At 33.6% G+C, this 16633-nt stretch overlaps 2 protein-coding genes across 3 annotated transcripts; both read right to left on the bottom strand.

Annotated features, from left to right (window-relative positions):
* Nucleotides 1-6406: 6406 nt before the first annotated feature.
* On the bottom strand, nucleotides 6407-7594 carry LOC115888260 (adrenodoxin-like protein 2, mitochondrial). The gene is made up of 3 exons (XM_030907927.1): nucleotides 7120-7594; nucleotides 6930-7054; nucleotides 6407-6875 (listed from the first exon to the last, which is right to left on the bottom strand). The coding sequence occupies exons 1-3, from the start codon at nucleotides 7236-7238 to the stop codon at nucleotides 6664-6666; spliced, it is 456 nt and encodes a 151-aa protein (XP_030763787.1). The 5' UTR covers nucleotides 7239-7594; the 3' UTR covers nucleotides 6407-6663.
* A 2245-nt stretch (nucleotides 7595-9839) lies between these two features.
* Nucleotides 9840-14922, bottom strand: LOC115888247. Of its 2 annotated transcripts, none has more exons than XM_030907910.1 (5): nucleotides 14623-14922; nucleotides 13280-13399; nucleotides 12791-13025; nucleotides 12177-12643; nucleotides 9840-12038 (listed from the first exon to the last, which is right to left on the bottom strand). In XM_030907910.1, the coding sequence occupies exons 1-5, from the start codon at nucleotides 14882-14884 to the stop codon at nucleotides 10807-10809; spliced, it is 2316 nt and encodes a 771-aa protein (XP_030763770.1). In that variant the 5' UTR covers nucleotides 14885-14922; the 3' UTR covers nucleotides 9840-10806. The 2 variants fall into 2 exon arrangements, with proteins under 2 accessions (XP_030763770.1, XP_030763772.1); XM_030907912.1 differs by lacking the exon at nucleotides 14623-14922 and adding an exon at nucleotides 13493-13960.
* Between the last annotated feature and the right edge of the window lie 1711 nt (nucleotides 14923-16633).

Here is a 16633-nt window from a genome sequence, read left to right as displayed (position 1 = left end):
GATTTCCATGCGTCCGTTGTCCGTTGATACGATGCACAGTGGTCTAAATGGAAAAATTACGGGGACACTCAATTTTGTTTTTAAAATAACGGAAATAATTGTTGTGAGGTTCAAGTTAACGTCTCCTTTCTGCTGCAATGGCTAAACTGGACGGGACCTACTTGTTTACGCGGAATCCGAACCGCGGTCCTCGGCCATATCATGGTCAATGGCCTACCGACTTAGGAAGTGTCTAAATTAACTCTTACTCACGAGATATCCGATCTCATCCGGCCTTGAACCGGCGTGAATGAGCAGTGTGTATCAATAGATTTTACACTTTTCCGTTTTTGGACAACAGCACGATGCAAAGTTTCGAACCGGTCACCCGTCCATCCACTAGCATCGCCTTACGTCGCTTAACTTCGGTGTTCTAATGGGAACCGGTGTTTCGACGTAGCTGGGCCGTTGCCCGAAATAATTGTTATGTATAATGTTTTTATGTAAAATTACACTCATCAAAAAGATTTTTTACATTTTTACCTTCCTATTTTATATACAAGGTGTTCAATTAGTGCGATAAAGTCTAGTATCTCGTTTGCTATTTAGAATTTTAAAATAATGCTAATACAAAAGTTATAAGTAATAATGAATTGCTTCTTGTTAAAATATTTTTAATTATACGGGGTGTGTCAGAAAAGCGCTAAAGACCAAACTTCAGTTTTTTTAAAGAAAACACCCTATATATTTTTTAAGATTTCAATTCCTGGTACTTTTTCCAGCATTTTGATATAGGGGCGAATGGTTTATACCATGTGTATCAAAAGTTACAGCCATTTTTATTTTTGAAGCTCTATACCATTTACAGTACCTAAAATATTAATTTGTTTCATTGCGTCAGGATATTACAAGATGGTATTTTTTCATTTTATTTGTTGAATTTACAAGTGAATATTACAACTTTAAACAATGTTGATAATGATATTGTGTTACTTGGGTATTTTAACTGAATGTATTTACGGGTCTACAAAATGTTATCTTTATCAAGACTTCCTCTGGAGAAAATGGTCGCATCTCGTTGTTTAACCTTTCTAAATTTTTTATTTTTGCCAACTCTTCCGGACTAGAAATCGTAGCTTTTATGATGGCAAAAGCAACATTTTTCTTTCCTTTTTTTGTATATCCAGTCTGAGTAGCAAACGCAAGTTCAGCAGGACTACCTTGAAAAACCAATTCTTGTGTAAGTCTTCTCTTAGTTCTAGTACTAACAGCACTAAATTCTCTTGAGTTCTTTCGCGAAGGCGTTTTTGCATGTTGCTGAAAGGTGCTTTGGCACTTAGATTTATAAACATATTCGTTAAGCCAAATTACATGTTTCTTTAAAAAGTCTTTCTTATTTCGGTAGCACCTTTTCCAACGTAAAGCAATTTGAGTTGAAAACCATGATATTTTGTTGGTTAGGTCATCATCGTCAGCAGTAGGGATGCGTTGTTTGACAAAGTCTTCCATTTTTTTTCTCACAACTAAAGAAGTGGCACTTCCCATCCAGCCATTTTCATTCAAAAGCTCAAATAAGTGTTTTTGACTCACGCCCGAAACTGTGCATAATAGGAAAAAAATAAAAATTTGACAAGACTGCAGCTATCTGCAGCTCAGTATATTGTTATACGATAGGTAGATATACTAGCTTTAAAATAAATTTAGTTTGACGGTGAAGAAAAGGGTCTTTTTTTTTCTGAGCCTTCCATTCTTTAAACTTTAATAAAATTGTAAATACTTCTTTGACAACTAATTATATCAAAATTCGTGTTTCGAAATAAGTAACTAAACTTACCTAACAAATGAGCAGACATGTCTGAATTAAAAAACAAACCACGATATTCTAATCTCAACACAACTACCAAAACGAACTTCAAGATACTCGAGAACAAATTCTATATAAAGGAACATTTATGTTTTTGTTTACTTTGTTCTCAATTTTATCGGATTCCGATCCACCAAATACAAAACTCTGATATACAAGTAAGATGGGACTTTATTCTATTTATAAAATTATACATACTATCAACCTTCAGTGAAGACAAACTTGTCACCTAATGTCCCCGTAATTTTTACATCTAGACCACTGTGCGATGGTCCAACAGCGCTCTGATTGGTTATAGCGTTTTCGCGCCACTTTTTATCAGGTAATTTTTTTACTCCAGCACGACATCGGAGAAAGATCGTACGATAACGGACGTTTTGACACATTTTTGGGAAAATTAATCTAACGTTAATAAAAATATAATAGTACAGGATCTACCACCGTTGGGAAAACGACAATTTTAAGACAGCTGGTTCTTTAATACATCTTTTGCTATGCTCTCCTGGCCAACGCGCGGGCCGTCTGGTGGCCAGTAGACTACTGCAGTTCACTACTGCGCATCACATCTGTACAGGGCATCCCATTTTTTGTTTTATGATTTTCACGTTTCACTTTTTTATGATACACAGGGTGGTCCGAACTGTATTCCGGAAACTTCGGAAGCATATTCTGCAGATCAAAATAAGTAAAAAAGTCCGTATAAATGTATGTCCTAAAATGCCTAGTTTCAGATATACAGGTTGTAGAAATTTCATTTTTATTTCGGTTTTTTCCAAATAATTTCTGCAGCGACGTCAATATTTGGATGAAATTTGGTGTTTGGGAGTTTTTTGACATGAGAAATTTGATTTTGATGTCAATATGACTCCTACTAGTAGAGGGCGCCACCTACATATTTTTTAACTGGTTTGAAGAGTAATAATTTTCGTCCGTACCTGTATAAAACTACTGAGTAAAAAATATACATTTACGACGTTTTTTACGTTTAAAATGTCTCTTGGTAAGAATCGCTAGGAGTATTGGTTTTCCAAATATTTGGAATCGAAATTAACAATACCTGTTATCATTGACATAAATTAAACATGTTGACTAAATAGTTGTTAGGCTGAGATCATAAATTTGAAAGTTTTTGTGCCAAAAGTTCAACAGGAACTGTTTTATCGTCATTTTTTTGCAGAAAAATTTATGATTAATTTAAAAAAATAAAAGTTTCCCAAATTTATTATTTCAGTGAAGTAACTATCTACTCAACCTATGTACTCAACGTGTTTATTTTTCGTCAATAATGACATGTATTGATTATTTCCATTCTAAATATCTTGAGAACGGTTGCTTGTAGCGATTTTTACAAAGATACATTTTTTGCGTAAAAAGTCGCAGAGATTTATATTTTTTCCTCTGTAGTTTTATACGGGTACGGACAAAAAAATATTACGCTTCAAAACAGTTAAAACATATGTAGGTGGCGCACTCTACCAGTAGGAGTCATATTGACATCAAAATCAAATTTCTAATGTCAAAAAACTTCTGGACACCAATTTTCATCGAAATATTGACGTTACTTCAGAAATTACTTGGAAAAAATCGAAATAAAAATGAAACTTCTTCACCCTGTATCTCTGAAACTAAGCACTTTAGGACATACACTTACTTATACAAACTTTTTTAGTTATTTTTATCTGCAGAATATGCTGCCGAAGTTTCCGGAATACAGTTCGGACCACCCTGTATATGCTACAGAGGTTTATCCTAGCCTCCTTAGTTTCTTAAATACAGGGAAAATTTGTGATGCGCAGTAGTGAACAGATGTTGAATACAGATATGGGGATGCGCAATAGTAAACGCAACGTCTACCGGCGCACACACGGCAAAATGCTATGTTTATCTTGACAAAAATCGAAATTACTTTATCATATGTTCATCCACTCAATGTCATTCTTATAAAATCTGTGTACCTAATTTTGAATATTATATTTTTTTCCGAGCAGCTATAACGGTGCAAGCGCTAACGAAAGTTGATGGAGTTCGCACTTTCTGGGAAGAGCCTTGCATAAACATGGAGCGCAAAAGAGTGTCATTTACACCCAGCACAGCGATTTGAAAATTAATTATCATTTTGGATAATATAGCTACAGACATGTAGCACAATTAAATAACATCAATATAATAAATTTGAACTGTTTTGAATGTAGGTACAATATATTTTAAACACACTATTTTGAGTTTATTTTTTTATAATTTTGTTTTCATAATGAGTTAATGCGTTCTACGGAGTTCCGCTTTTAATTTAATAAAATTAAAATTATTAATACTAGGGGCTGGCAAAGGTTAGTCTTGGGTCGAGATTTCCGTATGTAAGAAGAGTACAATGCGTTTATAATGTACTGAACAAAGAGAACAGTAAATACGTTGCCAAAGGTATGAAATAATCCGAGAAACTGTGCACATTGCTAAGAGACGTGGAAGGGGCAGATTTGCCGCAGTCGAGCGATCGACCCAATCAGTACCTCTGTCAGTACTTAACGTTCTAGGGAGAGGTGTACATCATGCGTTCAGCTTCACGATTTCATTACATCTCGTAATACTTTATTTGTTTATTTACTAACGAGTCGTTGTAATTTTCCCTATAGCTTGAAAATTGTAAGTGAAAGTAGAAACATTTGCATTTTTGGTAAAATTAAGCGGAACTGAGTTGGTGTTCGACAGTGGTCGCGCTATTAGAACGCGCTTAGAAATAATTGATTGTAGTTTTTCAAAAACTTTCTTAATATTTCTGCTATATTTTCTTTGCAGACAGTATGTGAAAATCTTTATAAATAAAAAGCTACACGATTGCTGAAAATTGCTATGCACTAAAAGTAAATAGATGGGTTCTGTAAAATTTTTGAATGGAAAAAAAAAACCTTATCGAATTTTTCTTATTTTAACATATTGTCAAAGATCCGATCATCAAAATAAAAAAAAGTTTCAATATCTAAAGTGGTTCTTAAGTTCTTAGGTTATAGCGTGTTATGTGTTTTTTTCAGAGTTTTTAAATTATCGCGATTACTGACATTTTCTCGTTATAAAAAAATGGACACCCTAACGATATCCTTATAATTCCATTTCAGATGCTCAAAAACATATCTAATGATTTTATCTAGTTATCTTTTCGAAAAAAAAAGTCTTTTAAAAATAAGCGGTTTGCGATCGTAATTTTACTTTACCTGATAGGGAAAGGCGTACCGGCAACGCCGCAACAGCACACCGTCGCATTTTTCTCGCTCCGACTTAATAAGATACCTATACGATTTACTTCTACACATGTAATTACCGACCCAAGAGTAACAGTTGCCAGAGCACTGTATATGTAGACACAGGTATAAAAAAATCAGCTTTTCCAAAGCTGTCCTTTTTTGAAATAGCCCTTTATTGTCAGGGATTTGTGGATATATTGATTTCTATACCAGTCCTGTAATATCAAGAAAGGATTTTTTTAGTTTTAAGAAGACAAATATTCTAAATTATGCATTTTTAAGTTTATTACAAGGTTTTTATCATATATTAATGACAGTAGTAAAAAATTATATGGCTGGGTGTAAAGAACACTTTTGCGCTTCACGAAATATACGAACTGATCAATTTTCGGTAACGCTTGCACTATAGTTCAGTGGAGAAATTTATATTTAAAATTAGCCCTACAAATGTAATAAGAAAAACAATGTATGAATAAACATACAAAAAAATTAATCTGGATTTTTGTCAAGCTCAACATAGCATTATGCCGTGTCTGCGGTGGCCATACGGTCCGCACTCTGTTCAGAAGAGCATAGCAAAAGATATATTAAAAAAACAGCTTTCTTAAAATTCTCTCGAAAACTCTTAGACTATAAGTAAAACAGTGAAATCGTTATGGAAATGACCCCGAGCCGGTCTCGAACTCGGACTCCTCACTTCATAGGCGGAACCTCTGCGCGCCGCGCTATGGAGACTTGATCGATTTATATTGAATACGAGAATTTGACGGACTAAATAAAAAAAATATATGATCTTCCAATACGCAGTACTGAACGCAACAGGTATCGGCAGCCAGGTGGTTCGTATGCTGTTCCAGAGAGCATAGTAAAAGATATATATCAAAGAGCCAGCTTTCTTAAAATACTTTCTCGAAAACGCTAGTACTTAGATTATGAATAAAGTATTTTATCAATCTAAATTATTCAAATTAATTTCGGACAGCTGTCAATATCCTCCTGATAACAAAATTTAAGGTTCTTGATTTATCCACAACAAAGTTACAGGGGGTGACAAGTGCCGTGAGTTGTTTTGAGAAATGGGTGTGGCTGTACTCTACTTGGCGGATTTACAATGAATAAATGTGCTAATCTCTGGTGCTAATTCTTAGAAACAGAATTAAAATGTTTCAGATAGCCATTGTGGCCTTTTGGATATACATTATTCAACGTACCTATATATTTTAAATGTAAAAATTTAAATTCTTCAGATGTATGGAATAAACAATTGCTTGTCGGCTTGGCAAGTTTCTCTAAAACAATAATTTATGTTCAAGTAAAATTATATCCAAATGCTTAACTATTTATTGAGCATCAAGATTACTAATGTATAATTAAATGCTATAAATTCTTTGTATAAACTTCATTTCTCTATAGATACATATATATTTTACAAGTTACTTATAAATTTCTGTTCAACAATTTTAGAACAGCAGTTTTTTTTTAAATGTAAAGAATGTTCAGTATTGAAGATAACAACCTATTCATTAGATATAAAAATATATATGATTAATAGTTTCATTTAAATAAATTTAAAAAATTATCTAATCAGCTTCTAGCGTCATTTATAGTAGCTGGTACAGTTACTTTCAAACCATCCATAGACTCTGTTAATATAATTTGACAACCCAATCGAGAGGTGTCTGAAAGGTCATAGGCTAAATCAAGCATATCAAGTTCTTCCTCAGATGGCTTATTTGGTAGTTGATCATACGTTTCTTTTCCAAATATCAAATGGCATGTTGAACATGTTAAAGTTCCTTAAATTGCAAGTAAATTAATTTTTAAATTTAATTTCTACCATTAAAATTTACCCTCACAAGCTCCGAATCCATCTAAATCTAAATTGTTATTAACTACAACATCTAGAAGTGAATCTCCTATTTTTCCTTTGGTATTTATTTGATCGCCATTGGCCTTTAAAAATGTAATTTCAATCCTGAAAACTTAAATATAATAAACAATGTCAATTGTAAATTAATAAAAATATATGTAGCTACTCACTCTTTTTTGTTAAGTGCTGGTAATCCAACCGAAAAGATTCTGCGGGGTAATTTACTACATGTATTAACTCTAAAAACTTCCCTAAATATACGGGCAACCCTAATGTAATTCAGTGCCATTTTTATTAGGATATAAGATATGAACTCTCCTTTATCTCAATTTAATATATGTAATTTACCACTGTCACCTTATTCCATTGTAAATGGTTTTTATCAGCAATAAATAAAAATAATACACAATGTAGGTAATTAATGTTGAGTACAAATTATTTTTAAACTGGACCGTGTATCACTATGTAAGATTATTACGAGTACCTACTTAACATAAAAAGCTTAAATATGTTTTAATTTCGGGGTCAAAATATTTCCTACGTTGTCTAAAGATTGTTGCAATCGTCAAGTTATAGAATATTTATATCGCAAAAGAAAAATGAAAGTTTAAATTGAGGTTGAGGTCACAAATTTTGGAAAATAAAAAGTAAGGTTAAGGTTATCCTCTGTGACATTTTTGTCACTAAAAAAGTAAATGTCAAGTTACCGCTTCGGCCGTATAGTCCTGGGAGCTTAGACCGTAAAACCAATCAAGAAGAAGAAATTTACATCTTTTTTTTGCTGCCAGGGCTAAACTGGACGGGACCTACTTTGTATATACGAAATTCGAACCGCGATCCCCAGCCTTCCTCTTTGTGTCTCTTGAAAAAAATACCGCGATTGATATGATAATTGGCAACGTCAAAACACCTCCTGTTAGATCACTAAAGTTTAGCGACTAGCGACGTAAAGCAATACCTTCCACGATTTAACACAGAGTTGAAACTTCTTTCTAGTTAATTATTTTATGAGCAATACTAGTGGATCATATCTCTGGGATGGGCGGATGACCGTCTGGGCAAAGACTTGGGCAAAGACTACAGTCTGGGTCCTGGTTAGTCATTGTCATTGGTTGGAAACTCCGTCATACTCAATGAGTCGTACTGCTTGGTCGTGCTCCTTGGGTCGTGCTGTTGTTCCATGACAAGAGTGTATAAATCTATTGACACGTTGTTCATTCTCGCCACGCCGGTTTGAGGCGGGAAGAGATCAGATATCTCGGTGTAGTCGATTTGGATCGAACATGATATGGCCGAGGACCGCGGTTCGGATTCGGTGTAAACAAAGTGGGCCTCATCCAATAATCTATGTTTTTTTTTTCCCTATTTTTGGCCACTTGTCTATTACGACATTCAGCCAGCTTATTTCTTATTATTTAATTAGCGTTTAAAATTGGACAAATACAGACTCACACACACACATTTAACACCCATGTCCGAGGCCGGAATCGAACCGGCGACCTTGCGTCTACTAGAATGCGGCGCAATCATAGGTTTGTTCTCACAGCTGTAAGAAACATATTTCCAACAGATAATCATGCGCAATGATGTAAAACGCGTTCGCACAGAAATTTTTGATTGGTTTCCAACCAACAGTACGCTGTTCGCACAGAAAATTCTGATTGTTAGCTGACAGTCAGACCCATAAAATAATTAACTAGAAAGAAGTGTCAACTCTGTGTTAAATCGTGGAAACACGATACGCCACCGAAAGCCTTCGTTGTCGTCTGGAGAACTAATTTTCCAATTGACAGGTTGACATGATAAGGACATGATGGCTTAATTTTCATTTCCGTTTCCGGTTATTCAATGGCGGGTCCTCTTTCAGTTCAAATGTATTTTGTATTTTTACTTTTCATAAATAAAACCAAAAATTATTTATTCACATATATTTATTTGAAATATGGAACAACGTGACTAAACAAATATAAAAATATAGAGGGATTGTATTGTTTCAATACCAATTAGTTAATTATATGCACTTTTAACGTAAATTAGTTAAGGTATAAGCATGACTTACAGTAATTTGTAAATAAACACACGTATTCGCAGACTTCAAGGACAGAAAACGGACACAGGAACATGAAAACGGGAGCCTTATACAAAACCCTGAAAACAGAAAAACAAATTTTTTCATACTAAAATTAACAATGTAAAAATATCAATAGGTATAAAATATAAATATACTGTTTAAAAAAGCGTCCATTATTCCCAAAGAGACCTGGCTTATAAATCAAAAAAGAAGCAAAAGAGACTTTTTAGTCGGATAACATAATCAGATTATCAGTCCGATTTATTGCATTATTGACAATAAATCGCACATACTGGAGATAACTAATGTTGGCTATAGTTAACAATGATCTTACCTTGCTGTAAATTGCTTCCATTTTCAGAAAAATCGCCGATCAAAGATATTATAATACCCTTTTCTTGCATCTAAAAATGTAAAAACAGTGTTTATTTACTACCTATTTTTCATATACATGGGACATACCTACTACTGCAGAAACGTCGTTTTCTCCAGGATTCTTCATGTAATATATATTTTATATACTTTATTACCATTATATTTATAAATTTCAGCCGAAATATTAAATTGAACTTCCAAAACGAAACTAAACGGAATGAATTAAAATGGCGTCGAATATTTTCGAATTTGTTCTAGAACAAATCTGAAGTTGTCTCTGAAACTGAAATCTGTCAATTCTAAACTGTGAAGTTAGACAATAGTTAGACAAAAACAATGCTGTCCTTGTCTAGGCGGCCATACTTGTCGTGAGGAGAATGACAGGAATGACACTAATGACTGTTTCCAATTTTCCTATTTCACTGTCACCCCCCTGGTCAGACCTGTTCGCGGATCTTTTGCAAGTAAAGTGTCCGGCGCATGCGTATTGCGACCCGACGTCAATAATATTGGTAAACTTAACATACAAAACGTGTGTAGTTTTTATTTAGTGTTTTTTTCTTCAAAAAATTAAGAAAAGAAATGAGCGATTTTGAATCTTCCGAAGAATCTGAGGCGTCCGAATTTTCGGATACAGAGACAGACCTAGAAGAGCTGATGGAGGAACGGGTCAGACCCAAGAATCAAAATTACAAAACATTAAAACATTAAAAAGAACAAAACCAAAGACATTAAAAGGTGTCTTTGATTAATTCCCTGTTCGTTTTCTTCTTTATGCGGTATTACGTAGGAGCAGAGAAATAGAAGGGATAGAGAATGAGCGTCAACATGCGCAGAAGGTCTAATCAAGTTGGGCGCCATATTCCAGACGAGAGGATAAATCGCCCAGGTGATACCAACGTTGCCAAATTGTCCACTTTATGTCGTTAATACTTGGCGGAAAATTCAAAATTCCTTTATTATCTATTATTACCACTTAATTATTCGGAAGGGGTTTTTATTATATTTTTGGTTCCATTTTGTAGGTATTTAAAATATTTATTTTCACAAAAATTGAAACCTTAAAGAAGTAATTTTATTACACGAGAGTAATAAATTAAGAAATAATAATAAAACATATTATAGGTATTTACAATTAATTAAGAAATAATAATAAAACATATTATAGGTATATCTATAAAACCAATAAAGTAAATCTATAAATATATTATTAAAAATTAATGTTAAAAAATAAGTAAATAAGACTATAAAAAATACATGAAAACGTATATATGCGTTTAATTTTGCACATGTAAATTTTAAGATTGACATGGAATGCCTATGGCGGTAAGCGATAATTAATTACATTAGATTAGAAAAATAAAATTACGTTAAATACTGATGATCATTTAATGATAATGATAAGGCTGATTTACAAATAATTTGTATTGGGTACATTCATTTTCTTTGGGTGTATTAGTAAATTGGCTTTAATTATTTTGGTCTCATCTGGTGATGCCCGAACAAAAGTTCTTTTTTCACTACGCCTCTTTTTGGTAGATGTAAACCTTATTTGAGGCTCGATATACCTCTTAAAGGAAACACTTCTTTCATTAAACTTTTTGGTTTGTAAATTTGAAACCTCTGAACAGTTAGTAATTTTATTAATAATTGACAAATGATTATAGATTTTACCTATAATGGCATCGTCAAGTTTAGTAAAATCTAAATCTTCCAATTGGACTATCATCATTTTTATTTTATGTATATTGGATTCTGAACTATTTGATGGTTGGGTTTGTGAAAGAGCTGTTAAGGTTTCTGATATTAAAATATTCTTATCAGAAACATTAGCATTTTCATTTGCTTTTTTACATATGTATGAGGCTGTCATGTGAATGTGTTTGCACATATTTCTGCTTTCCTTAAAATACATACAGTTACAACAAAACATGTGGTTGCATACTTCACAAAACAAGCATATTTCTTCACAGCATTTTACATCCATTATTTGTTGAACAGTATATGATATATCTCCATTTTTAAAAATATTCCAGCTCCGTTTATTCTTTAATGTAATAATATTGTATTCATCGCTTTTTGTAAGGCTTTTCTGATGACTTTTGGATAATAATTTTGTCTTCTGTGTATGTTCACCTTTACTTAATCTAATTATTCTCTCTACGCATTTATCTCGTATGAACTTTAGTACCACATTTAGACCTTTATCAAGACGTTTCACAGTTTTACGTTTTAAATAAAAGTATTTTATTACTTTATGCATAGATTCTAAATGCATGTTTGTGTTAATATGAGCATCCTTTCGGAAACAGTAAGCCCATTTTTTAAAATTATGGCCATATGTATTAGCGAAATACTCTCCAAAATGTTTTGTATCATTATTACTGCACATATGAGTTAAGGCACTTTCAAGAGCTGGATTAAAGTCTGATTCACTAGTATCTTGCTGCAATACTTTTAAAATTTTATAAATATCTGCTCTTTTTTCTTTATTATAAATTTTATTTAAATTACTTTGCCATGCTCTGTCTACATGCCAAGAACAGTATAAGTGTTGCGGATATGGTGGACCCATTATGTAGAACCAAGCATTAAAAAACACTTCAGCCATATCGGACATGAAATATGTACAATGAATTACACCTGAAATAAAATAGCATTATTACAGTCTATATCACTAAAGCAGAAATAAAATAATATTTATCAACTGAGTATACATAGAAAAAAATCTCTCTATCTAAATGATATTTAGATAGAGGCTTTGTTTAATTTTTTACACACCTACTACGTCCTTAATTGCTGAAAAGAAGATGCGTTGTACTAAGGTATCTTTTCTATTCGTGAACATTTCTGCCACTGGGAAACCATGATGAAATTCATCAATTATCATAATAGTGGTCATTTCAAAATCATACCCATTAAGGCCATGGGTACTATCAATGGTAATGATTTTGGAAAATTGTTTAATCATTTGCCTTTGAAATGCGTTCATTATAATTAAGCAAAAATCATCTTCTTTTAAAATATCATCTTCTTTTCCTTGCTCCTTGTAAAATAAAACTGGATTTTCTTTAAGTTGCTTACATTCCTGAACCCATAAAGCAACAGAGAAAGCATCATTGGAGTCTCTTCTTCCATCTTTTAATTCTACACCATAAGAAACTTTTATATTAGATATATCTCTTGATGTTAACATGTCAACTCGTTTTAATTGGTGTCCAATGTTGTCTCGTGTGGATTCCAAAATTCTGTAAACGAAAATGAAAGTGTTAATCAAGTTCAATTATCTGGCTACAGACAAAATAATAAATAATTATTTGTTTACCATTAATTATTGATTTCATTCTCCTTCTCATTCATTTTTTTAAAGTAACAGTTAATAGTAATACTCTTACCTATTAGGCGGCACACCATTAAACAGCTTTGTTGCAATTTTTTGCTTTTCTCTCGTTGGTAATCTAATATGTTGTATTTCTACTGTATGGCCATAATGAACTTTTTGCCACTCTACTTTAATTGCATTATTTTCTTTTATAAGCTTTATTTCACTAGTACAAGCATTATTCATCTTGCAAGATCCTTGACTTTTCACCAATTTTGTTCTTTGGTCATTTTCTTTCAAAGTATAGCCTTAAACAAAAACCAGATAGTAAGAAAATAAACATTTTCTTTGACATACATTAATCCCTTTATTAAATATATCAATATGAAAATGCTTGTATATTTGGCATATACATTATAGGTATATTAGTCTTTAAAAACTAGAAAATTCACCAATATTAAATATTAACTCTATGCCTCTCATTAAAAAAGACCTAATACGGAACTAAATATTTGAAAATTATCAGAGCCCATGCATTCCTAAGAATAATTAATTTGCTTACTTGTTTTACTTCTATTACACTTGTAATATACTATTTCTCTAATAGTACTACAATTTCTACTCTTCCAGACGTAATAACAATTATTCTCTAATTCTATACTGGATTTCCAATTATTAAACTCTGAAAATAAGACAGGTAGCTACAGTATTATACAAAATTAAACATATAGTAAATTATTGTATAATTTATATATAGCAAGTATAGTTTACAAACCATTTATATTATCCATGGCCAGACATTCAGTTTCAAAATTTATTAGATGGACATTTTGCAGGTGTTTCACCAAGTCCTTAATTGTTTTAAATGCACAATTGCACCCTGGTTCAAGGCAGCAATTACTTAAATTAGTTCCTTTTCCGTCTTGAGTTGAATAAGATACAGGTTCCTCATTTTCCCTATGCACTTCTCGTACATGTCTATTATAAGATGACTGTGTACTGAACATTTTATCACATATAAAGCACATCACAGACATTTTGTTTCTTGTTTTAAAACAGACACACTTTGAATAAAACAATTATAACCTAACCAGAGAAGAACAATCGACCTAACGTCAACACAAAAACCAAGAATACGTTGGAAATTGGAATACCAACATGGAACATTTTATCTATGGCACCAAAAAAATTTCTTGTGATTTGGCAACGCTGGTATAGCCTGGGCGATTTATCCTCTCGTTGGGAAAACAGGCAACAGTCAAATTTAAACGTGCCAGGACCAACGACAAAGAAAGCAACATCTGCCAGGCATTGGCTTTCTTTGTCACTCATATTGCTTAAATCATGATACCGCGGCCATTTTGCCAACAATGAAGCTGGCCGGGCTGTCCTGGCAAGTGATTTAAAACAATTTTGCTTTTTTACAATATTAAATTACCATTTGGATGTATTTAATGCGATTATTCAGTTAACTAGTAAGTCAGAAATTACACACAAATACTTTATTCGTAAATACAACTAAGATGTAAACGTATTTTTGTATTTTTAGATTTCAACTTTTGCAAAGACCCGCCGATAGAACTTGCCTGGCAGCGTACCTATTTAACTAAACGTATTATTTCCTGATAATAATATCAAAACACGTAAGTACCTCTATAATTTATGATGAAAAATGATTTTGATTATGTTTTATATTATTTAAATACTTTCTAACCTCAAATAATAGTAAGATCCTTGTTTATATCGCACAGCCCGTTCAAAACTGTATTGTCTTCAAAAAATGTACTGGATTTCAATTATTAAACTCTGAAAAATAAGACGAGTAGCTACAGTATTATACAAAATTAAACATATAGTAGAATTATTTGTATAATTTATATATAGCAAGTATAGCTTTACAAAGTCCATTTATATTATCCATGGCCAGACATTCAGTTTCAAAATTTATTAGATGGACATTTTGCAGGTGTTTCACCAAGTCCTTAATTGTTTTAAATGCACAATTGCACCCTGGTTCAAGGCAGCAATTACTTAAATTAGTTCCTTTTCCGTCTTGAGTTGAATAAGATACAGGTTCCTCATTTTCCCTATGCACTTCTCGTACATGTCTATTATAAGATGACTGTGTACTGAACATTTTATCACATATAAAGCACATCACAGACATTTTGTTTCTTGTTTTAAAACAGACACACTTTGAATAAAACAATTATAACCTAACCACTAACCAGAGAAGAACAATCGACCTAACGTCAACACAAAAACCAAGAATACGTTGGAAATTGGAATACCAACATGGAACATTTTATCTATGGCACCAAAAAAATTTCTTGTGATTTGGCAACGCTGGTATAGCCTGGGCGATTTATCCTCTCCTGTGATGTATGACCCAGTCCAAGATCCCCAGGGTTTTGAAATCTAACAATAGTAATATGATCTCCTTAACTAAATCTACAAAATTATATCATCATCATCCAGCCTTCTATCTTGCCCACTGGTGAATATAGGCCTCCCGCAGCAGTGCCCAAGTATTTCAATCTTGAGTTGCTTGTATTCAATTTGTCTCTGTTTGTGGCCGTCCTCGATTTAGATGCGCCTCGTCTCATGGTCTCCCTTCGCCGATTTCTTTGTCCATCATCCATCCAACATTCTTGCCATGTGACCGGCCCAAGTCCATTTCAAATTATTTATACTGGTCACAACATCGGTCACCGTGCCACGTCTCTGGAGTTGTTCCTCGAAACAGGTGCTCTGTGAAGAGTCTGCTAAGAAACTGCAAGATATACAGGGTGAGTTTTCTACGATGTTCTCTATGAGGATCCTAGGAAAAAATACACACATTTTTTTTATTCTAAACTGTGAATTAAAAAAAAAGATAAAACCATTTTTACTTAATAAAGGGTATAGCCTCCTCTACTGTTCATTACAGCCCTACATCGTCTCTCCATGCTCCTGATCAGGTTGTCGATCTCTTCTTGAGGTACAGCCTGCCACGCTGCATTCACGGCCTGAACCAGATCCCTACGAGTTTCACGAGGCATACCCATTCTCAAAATTCGTCTTTGGACCGCGTCCCATACGTGATCGATGGGGTTGAGGTCAGGAGATTGTGCCGGCCAGGGTAAGATGTTTAATTGATGAGCATTGATAAACTCACTTATCACTCTGGCTGGATGAGGCCGTGCATTGTCATTCATGAGAGTGAAGTTTCTCCCAAAATCATTGGCATATGGTAACACGACAGGCTCAAGAATTGAATTACGATATGTGATTTCTGTTAGAAACCTTTCAAGAAAAACGAGATCGGTTTTTCGGCCTAACTGGACTCCTCCCCAGACCATAACTGTTCCACCTTGATAAGGGTGCACTTCCTGAACATGATCCAACCGAATAAGATTTCCCGGTTCTCTCCATACCCTAAGCCTTCTCGAATCCGGATGAATTCCAAAGCGTGACTCATCCGTGAAGAGAACATTGGCCCATTGTTCATTCGACCACTGAACATGATCTTGAGCCCACAAATATCGTACCTCTCGATTTCCTCTCGTTAAGGGTTGAGCTCTCCAGGGGCGTCTGCTTCTTAAGTTGACCTCTCTTAATCTATTGCAAACAGTGTCAGGACTAACGGTTACATTATGTGTTTCCTGGAAAATTAAACTAAGCTCTGGTACTGTAAGAGTCGGTCGGTGTCGAGCATTTAATTGTAAAAAATGATCTTGCTGAGGGGTAGTAATGCGATGTCGCCCTGTGTGCCTTTCAGCAACATCACCACTTAATCGCGATATTACACTTTGCGTTGTATTTAATGCTCTAGCTAGGTCGATTTGGCGCATTCCAGTCGAGCATACCCATGGCCCTTAGCATTTCCTCTCTGTTAAGATGTCTACGCCCCATAATGTCGTTTAATACTAAACAG

Source organism: Sitophilus oryzae, unplaced genomic scaffold, assembly GCF_002938485.1.
Source record: "Sitophilus oryzae breed Bouriz unplaced genomic scaffold, Soryzae_2.0 scaffold_690_pilon_pilon, whole genome shotgun sequence".
Lineage (NCBI taxonomy): Eukaryota > Metazoa > Arthropoda > Insecta > Coleoptera > Curculionidae > Sitophilus > Sitophilus oryzae.
This window is presented reverse-complemented; position numbering and strand designations above follow the sequence as displayed.